Source organism: Macaca thibetana, chromosome 9 (genome assembly GCF_024542745.1).
Source record: "Macaca thibetana thibetana isolate TM-01 chromosome 9, ASM2454274v1, whole genome shotgun sequence".
Lineage (NCBI taxonomy): Eukaryota > Metazoa > Chordata > Mammalia > Primates > Cercopithecidae > Macaca > Macaca thibetana.
In genome coordinates, this window is record NC_065586.1 from 26608945 (window position 1) to 26618160 (window position 9216).

The 9216-nt window shown below is 42.4% G+C and overlaps 1 protein-coding gene across 17 annotated transcripts in view; it reads right to left on the minus strand.

The window, feature by feature from the left end:
* The window catches only part of ABI1 (abl interactor 1), a 118082-nt gene extending 109813 nt beyond the window's left edge, over window positions 1–8269 (minus strand). For all 17 annotated transcript variants that reach the window (XM_050804546.1, XM_050804544.1, XM_050804542.1 and 14 more), the window contains exon 1: window positions 7990–8269. In XM_050804546.1, coding sequence (XP_050660503.1) covers window positions 7990–8106 — 117 coding nt within the window. In that variant the 5' untranslated portion in view covers window positions 8107–8269. The remainder of the gene's footprint in view (window positions 1–7989) is intronic.
* Between the last annotated feature and the right edge of the window lie 947 nt (window positions 8270–9216).

The window sequence follows — 9216 nt, forward strand, 5'->3', positions numbered from 1 at the left end:
GTTACAATTCTTAAGTTGCTAATATTTGACGTAGTAGAATGCACCTTTTTCTATATGATGTAATATATACATTTCTGATGTTTAAGTGGAGGGCATTAATTTCTCAAGGGTTCTGAAAAAGTGCCACACTCGCCTTTCCATAGAAGGAAAAATAAAATATACCAAATACAATTTTGTCAAATAATGTAGAAATTATTAACAAAAATTAATTATAAAGCATTGAGGAAATGAGTGAATTAAAGGTAAATTGAAGTTTTTCAAAAATATGTTTTTGCTGGGCTGGCATGGTGGCTCACACGTGTAATCCCAACACTTTGGGAGGCCAAGGCAGGAGGATCGCTTGAGTCCAGGAGTTCAGGACAAGCCTGGGCAACATGGCAAAATCCCATCTCTACAAAAATTACAAAAAATTAGCTGGGTGTGGTCCCTCATTAACAGATTTTCTTCATAAACACAGGTTCACTACCAACTATGTCTAAGAAAGTTTTATTTTGTAAATGTAGAAAATTAGTAGATCTAAAGTTAAAAGTACTTATTTGGCTTGACACACAGTAGTCAAATTTCAAGTCTCCATTCTAAGGGATGGATGTTTACTGTTAAAAAGACCAAGTCAACTATTTCCTTTAAAAACAAAATTCAATAATTGCTACTTTCCTATTGTCTTATTTCTCAACGATGTCCTTTTTTTAAAAATCCCTTATTTCTAACATGATGTCTTATTAAATACTAAGATCTACAGAGTTTGTAGTTCTGGGGTTTGACTATTATTTCTTCTACAATCAAACCATAATTTCAATAAATATTACAATCAACACAAGATGATATTACGAAAAATATACAAACTCCCAATCAAAACTTTTTAAATGCTTCAAAATTAGCATTTAACTATCATTTTTATGTTACTTTTTTTTTTCTTTTTTTGAGACGCAGTCTCGCTCTGTCGCCCAGGCTGCCAGTTCTGTGGCATGATCTCTGCTCACTGCAAGCTCCGCCTCCTGGGTTCACACCATTCAGCCACCTCAGCCTCCTGAGTAGCTGGGACTACAGGCGCCCATCACCACACTCGGCTAATTTTGTTTTTGTATTTTTAGTAGAGACAGGGTTTCACCGTGTTAGCCAGGATGGTCTCGACCTCCTGACCTCATGATCTGCCCACCTCAGCCTCCCAAAGTGCTGGAATTACAGGCGTGAGCCACCACACCCAGCCTTTACCTTACTTTTCATGACAACACTATTTTCATGGATTTTATAGATTTGTATCTGCACAGTCTCCTAGAGTTTGATCCAACCTCTTATCCCAATATGAACACTCTTCCTTTGTGGCTAACGTATTTTTGACTGTTAACTGTCTTAATTCTTAGAACATAATTTCACTGAATATAAATAAGGTTAGTGTAAATGGCCACACAGCAGATCCCCAATTGCCTAAATATCTCCTTTCCACAAGGACTATTAGCATTCCTGAGCTATCAGAATCAACTGGAGAAAGGAGAAGCACATAAGAAAAATTTGAAAGTATCCTAAGGGATTATTTCAACAATTTTCTAAGAAAACTCTCCAAAAGACAGAAGCATGCTAAAATTGAGGTTCTAAACAGACCAGGACTAGAGAGAAGTATTACATATAAAGCTGTTATTAGTATTAAAGCTACAAAAGAAAAAAGAGACATTAGTTTTAATACAAATTTTCAAATATTATGTAGCCCTAAAAATATTCAGTATTCACCTTGAGAGTATTACCAAGAACTGATATATGTGATATGAACTTTCATAAGAACTGATATGCTAGGTCCACAGACATGGTGTGAAAGAAAAAAAAATGAAAGAAAAGAAAAAAAAGAACTGATATGCTAGGTCAGATCCTGCTCTACCCAGCCCTGTATCACCTTGACACAACAGTATGAATAAACATGTAATGACATGGCATGGGTCAATTTAACAAGGATCTCCCATAAAATTATCTAGCCTTCTGTTAAATACATTTACATTTCCAACCTATATCTCTAACTTTGCTAGCCACTGTTTTACTCAAACTTCAAAGTGCAATTCTAAGAATTCAAACCATTCCAGTCTATCCTAATCTCCTGAATCACTTTGTTTCTCTCCAAACCTGGTTTGTATAGAAATCACATCTACTCAGAATATTTCAACAAATTTTTTGTTAATCTCTACAAATTCCTCTCCAAAATTTCTTAGCACAATTGCAACACAGACTAAGAATAGAAAAAAAAAACAGGCAAGGATGCAGGAAAAGAAAAAGGATCCAGGGAGCTCAGTGAAAAACTAGCCTGTAATTCCTATACAGCGTTCAGTATCCCTAATCTGGAAATCCAAAACCCAAAACTTTTTGAGCATCAACATGACATTTAAAAAAATGCTCATTAGACTATTCTGGATTTCAGATTTTCAGATTAGGGACGCTCAACCAGTAAGTATATAATGCAAATAATTCCAAAATTCAACAAAAAAATCTGTAATCTGAAACATTTCAGATGCCAAAGTTACCATCCTCTGGTGATATGGGCAAGTCCCTAAATTACGAACATACCTCTTCTTATATTCACAAACTGGAAACAATGGTAAAGAGTTGTTAGGTTCCCAGGCTTGCCCAATACAGTCTATTCTGTTAATTCCCCAGTATTCCTAAACCAGTCTTGAGTTCCAGATTCATTCATGTGGAAACAGTATGATATGAAAAGAGAACAGCCTATGGAATCTGCCAGAGTCAGAAGGAAGTCCTGACTGCCAATTACTAACTCTATGACTAAACAAAACTTAACTTTTATGAGTCCTAATTTCCTCGCATAGAGTTTGTAAGGATTAAAGATAATACAAAACCAACTAGCAGAGACTGCAATGGAGCAGGTATTCAATAAATAGAGGCAATTACATTACCCTCTACCCTTATCTATTCGCACACTGTTTTTATCCCCTATGTTGCCCTAAGAACCCCATTCAGGTCCTGGCGTGGTAGCTCAGGCCTGTAATCCCAGCACTTTGGGAGGCCGAGGTGGGTGGATCACCTGAGGTCAGGAGTTTGAGACCAGCCTGGCCAACATGGTGAAACTCCATATCTACTAAAAATACAAAAATTAGTCAGGCGTGGTGCTGGGCACCTGTAATCTCAACCACTTGGGAGGCTGGGGCAGGAGAATCACTTGAACCCGGGAGGCGTAGATTGCAGTGAGCTGAGATCCTGCCACTGCACTCCAGAGAGAGACTCCATCTCAAAAAAAAAAAAAAAAATCCCATTCCAGGCTGGGCATGTTGGCTCACAGTTATAATCCCAACTCCATGGGAGACTGAGGAGGGTGGATCACCTAAGGCCAGGAGTCCAAGACCAGCCTGGTCAACATGGTGAGACCCTGTCTCTACTAAAAATGCAAAAATTAGCTGGGTGCAGTGGCACGCACCTGTAGTCCCAGCTACTCGGGAGGCCGAGGCAGGAGAATCGCTTGGAGGTTGCAGTGAGCTGAGATCGTGCCACTGCACTCCAGCTTAGGTGACAGAGTAAGGCTCCGTCAAAAAAAAAAAAAAAGAAAAAAAAAACCATTCAGGATTTATTAGATGCAATTTGGGATTTGGAATCTAGAAAATCTGGGTTTGATTCCAGGCACCACCTCATACAAGCTACTGAACTTTAGGTTGGGTATTTAATACCTCTGAACCTCTAACTGTCCATCAGTTACTCAAAAAAAAAAAAAAAAAAAGTGATGCAGTTTATAAACTGGCATAAAGTATACAGTATCAGAAATGTTAGCTTTTACCTACTCCAAAGAGATCCTGCTCAAAAATTACCCGCCTTCTGAGATTAAATGTGCTAATGAAGCAAATGTCACAGGAGGAGGAAAGCAAGCTGAAGTGAGTAGCTCACAGTAACATACTGGGATGATATCCCCTTCATACTCCCAGACTTTAGAACATACTTGTTAACCCAAATAAAGCTCCTGGTAGAACTCCAGACAAAAAATAAAATTAAATTTTAAAGTTAAGCTGTATGAAGACTTTTCTGTCCTTACCCCCAGCCTACCAATCTGCATCCTGACAAATCTTCTTAAGCAATTTCTACTCCTTTTCACTCAGCTTTCCTTCCTATTTCCCAAAATAGTTCCCATAACAAAGGCAGTATGAACTAACTCTAAGGTAGAGCACAGAGAACTGGCTAAACATGTGTGTTCAAGTTAAGCACTGTCCTTGGCATGAAAAATTCTATCTGGTCGTATTAAACAAAGATGGAAAAGTCTCCTCTGTATGTCTACATAAATACTATACAAAAACACTTTCAGCCAGGCATGATGGCTCACACCTGTAATCCCAACACTTTGGGAGGCGGAGGAGGGCAGATCACCTGAGGTCAGTAGTTTGAGACCAGCCTGGCCAACATGACGAAACCCTGCCTCTCCTAAGAACACAAAAAATTAGCCAAGGGTGGTAGTGGGCATCTGTAATCCCAGCTACTTGAGAGTCTGAGGCAGGAGAATCACTTGAACCCAGGAGGCTGAGGTTTCAGTGAGCTGAGATCATGCCATTGCACTCCAGCCCGGGGGATAGAGCGAGACTCAATCTCAAAAAAAAAAAAAAAAAAAAAAAAAACGAAAAAACACCTTCTGACAAAGTGCAGTGGCTTATGTCTGTAATACTGGCATACTGGGAGGCCAAAGCAGGCAGATCGCTTGAGCCCAGGAGTTTGAGACCAGCCTAGGCAACATGGCAAAACCTCGTCTCTACAAAAAAAATACAGAAATTAGCTGAGAGCGGTGGTGTGCACCTGTAATCCCAGCTACCTGTGGGGGCTGAGGTGGGAGGATCTCCAGAGCCCAGGAGGTTGAGGCTGCAGTAAGCCATGATGGCATCACTGCACTCCAGCCTGAGCAACAGAGCAAGACCCTGTCTCAAAAACAAGAAAAGCAAAAAAAAAAAAAGGAACGCTTTCTATTTTTAATATTATTTACCCCATGGCAACTTTTAAAACCCTGTCCTTGCACACACGTGTGGTCTCAGCTACATGGGAGGCTAAGGTGGGAGGCTACATGGGAGGCTAAGGATTGCTTGAGCCCAGGAGGTAGAGGCTGCAGTGAGTGGTGTTCACACACCAATGCACTCCAGCCTGGGTGACAGAGCAAGTCTCTGTCTCAAAAAAAAAAAAAAAAAAAAAAAAACAAGAAAAGAAAGAAAAAAACTGTCCATTTTAACGTAGAATCTTTTCAGATGTTTCGCTATTAATAATACAATCTAATAAAGTCAACAGAACCAAAGAACTAATAAACTGCCTCAAGAACTTAAATGCACCACAGCCAAAAGAGTTTCTCAGCTACACACCTTAGCTAAACTGGACTGCACTTTCAAACTGTAGAAAAATGAAATGAAAAGTGAATCTCAGAACAAAAATCACCCAAGCAATAACTTAGCTCACCTTATTTAAAAATTCTCAAAGCACATGTGAACTGCATACTTTCACTGAGAAGAGGTATATTTATGAAGAGTATTAGTTATAAATAACCCAATCAGGTCCCAGGAAGGATATAGAAAGACCTCAACAGACACCCTAATGGATATTTCTAATATTATTCATTCCCCATTCTTAGCACCAAAGTCATCAGCACCACCTACCACATCAACTTCCACATCACTTTCTGAGTCTGACCCTGTCTGAGTCCCTTAGGGAGGCAACTAGTGGCCTGGATCATGCAGCCCAATGAATAAAGGCTACTAAGGTATTTAGATCATCATTGCTTTGTGTGAATTCTTCCCCCCCCCCCGCCCAGTATAAACAAAACACCTCACTGGTGTCAGATTTAGAATTATACCTCACCCCGCCCCCGCAAAAAAAGAAAATAAAAAAACGGGGCCTGCACCATGGCACTAACATTTTATAAAGTGAGAGACTGTATGAGAAATAACATGACTTAATTAGATATATTAGCAAAGAAGTTTTAAAGTGCTTCAAAGTTACATGATCGTAGCAAGAGGAGTAAAGGAAAGGGGTCAGAGAGAGGTAAAAAAAGCATTACAGCATACAACTACCTGAAAAAGAAATAGTACACAGGTTAAAACACGTTTACAGTTACCAAGAGTTGCCAACACATAGTTACCACACTATATACTCGTCAGATTTCCCAACACGCAAAACAAAAAGGAGCCACCCTGTATGAAGTACTTATCTACTGACTTCTACAGAGAAGACATAACTTTTCTGGAAAGGGAGCAATTTAACCTACTGTGCTCTCCTTTTGGCTTTCAAAAATCTTTAAAACTTTCAGCAAATTAAGGTTCTCCTCAATTTCAAGGCTTTTCATGTTAAGTTGAATAAAAGTTGCCTATTTTTAATATCGATAAACTACAAGATCACTTTTGTATCTGCAAACTATACCCACTTTTCTACTCGATTTTTAAGTTTCGAAGGGCTAAATATAAAGTTTGCATAAACAAAGTGATACAGTAGATGTGACAGGTATTCAACAAGTTTACTTATCCGAAGAATTCCTAAAGTAAAAACTTGACAAAAAAATTGTGAAGATAAATTCCGAGTAGTGCTACTGAAGATACAATGTTACTAACATCAAAATTAAGAAATATTCAAAACATTCCGAAAACAGCATCTCCCTCTAAAAATAAAGAGGGAAAGCATTTGCCAACACACAAACATTGGTTCTTAAAAATTATAATCACATGGGAGGCATTTCTATAAATAATTTAGTTCTGAATTGCAATAACCCTAACCTTTCAAAGCACGTTCTAGCCTTGCCTTACCAAAAGCAAGAGCATTTCTGGTGGCTTTATATTTATACAAAGGACTGTGCTACTTTGTTTCTAGTGCAAACTGTTGGTTTACACAGTTAAAGGTCTTCAAAACAAACTACCACACACAATTCACTTCCAATCATCCAAAAAGAAATGAACAAACCAGCATCTGTCACAAAGTCCCAAGAGTTTTCTAATTTACAATAACTGATATTTTTATGTTGTAGTTCGGAGGCTACCTCTGTTCATTTCTGTACTTGGATTCATATACTATACATTTACTTAGCTTGTTAAGAGAGAAACCTCAGAAAATAAGCAACCAGCGATGACACCAGTATTAAGTTACTTATGAAGCCTACAGTTCAAGAACTTTTGGGAGAAGGGAGAGTATTTAAGCCGTTTTTCCAAGGAGTTAAAAACAATTCGTGTTTGATAATTAATGATAGCAGCCCTAACAACCTCTTAGAATACATTACGGTGGGGCGGAAGCGAAAACGATGGCGGGGGGGGGGGGGGAACCCGACTTGAAAATGGACAAGCAGGCAGATTTACAAACCTTCAATTAAAGGAATTTTAAGATTAACTTCTCTCAAACGCCCTCCCTCACTCCCCACACCCGCTTCCTCCTCTCCTCCGGGAGGTCGGTGTAATGTGACTCATGACAAATTTTTTTTAAATAAATAAATAAATAAATAAAAGACACACCCTCTGGGGGCTGAAACTGACATAATCGCCCCCACCCCACCCTCCGCCGACACACAACACACACCCCGCTGGTCCTATCCCTTCTGCGGCTTCAGCCTGGTCCCTGCCCTCTCCTCTCCCCTCTCCCGTCCTGGACCTCCTCTCCGGGCGCAGAGAGGCGGCGCGGCGGCAGCAGGGGGGTCTCCGGGACGCCAGCTCCGTGGACTGGAGGCTACCTGGGGGGCGCGCGACCCCGGTGGCCCGGCCCTGGGGAAAGCGGACGCGAGGGGGGCGCCGGGCTGCGGCGGGCTCCCGGCTCCCTCGCCCATTTTCTCTCCCCTTCCATCGATTTCCACCACCACAGCCACTTCCTGTATCGCAGCCCGACTCCCTCAGCCGGGCCACTCGCTCAGTCCCCGGTTGGGGCTGGGGTTGGGACTGCGGTAGGGGCTCGGGCTGGTGGCAACCGCTGAGGTCAGGGCAGTTCCCCACCCCGCCCAGTGGGCTGGTCACTCCGGCGGGTCCTCGACCCGGCCAGCGCCCGCCGGCCGCCAGCGCGCCTCACCTGTATGTAGTTGTTTTCACAGTAGTCCGCCACCCGAGTCAGGTTCTGGTAACTCTCGATCAGCGCCCTCTTGCCAGACGGGATCTCCTCCTCTAGTAACATCTGCAGCTCTGCCATTTTCCACCCCTCTGCATCGCTTCCTCTCGCGTTAAAGAGACAGAGGCAGCAAGGTCCGCCGAGGCTCCGAGCACCTCACAGCCCGGATACAAACCGACTACCCGCCCTCCCGCCTGGTATTGTGGGACGGCACCTCCTCCCGTTCTTCCTCACTCTCTCGGGTCTCCCTCCACCCACTTCGCGCAGCCGCCTGAACCTCGTTCTCTCGCGAGTCTTCATTTCTGCCACCTCCCCCACGCCGGGCCGCGGGATTTTTTTTTCTTTCGCACTGTCTTCTGGGAATTGTAGTCTCTCTTAGACTAGGCTGCCCGTCCAAAGCGCATGCGCGCAGACACCTCCGAAAACAACTAGGCAGAGCGCAGAAAGCGGAGACCGAAGGTGGAGGGAGGGGGCGGTGTTGGGGGGAAGTCCGGAGTTTCCTCACAGCTCCGGAAGGTGGCGCCACAGGGTGATTGTGGGGGAATGAAATCGGTTCCCCAAGTTTCATGTGAAACTTGGCAGAACTTGGTTAATTAGGAAATGCCAGTGAATCAGGGACATCCATTCACAGAAGGATTAAAAAGGGACAGAGTATAGAAAACTAGATTTTTACTTCCTCTGCCTTCTTAGAAATAATGCGAGTCAGGTTTTACTTTCTGAGCTTCCGCCCCCATCAATTAATTTAAAATTTAGCAAAGATTTCTTGATTGCCAGCTGTTTACTAAGCAGTGTACTGGACACTGGGGGTACAAGTTGAGTATGAATACTCCATACCCTTAAAGACTCGATTATAAAATAAACATGCATAGCTTGTAGGGCTTTCCTGTCCTAATTTCTCTTTTCTGTGACTCTCCTTGGCGTGTAATCTTCCTACACTTTTAAAGTCAAGTGCACGGTTTTTTAGGGGTGGGGGTTGTTTGTTTGAAACAGGATCTCACTCTTACCCAGCCTGGAGTACGGTAGCGCAATCACGGCTCTCTGCAGCCTAGACCTCCTAGACTCAAGCGATCCTCATGCCTCAGCCTCCGGAGTAACTGGGACTACAAGCGAGGGTCACTACACCGGGGCTGAGCTTTTTAAATTTTTGTAGCGACAGGGATCCAATTTTGTTGCCCTCGCTGGTCTCGAACC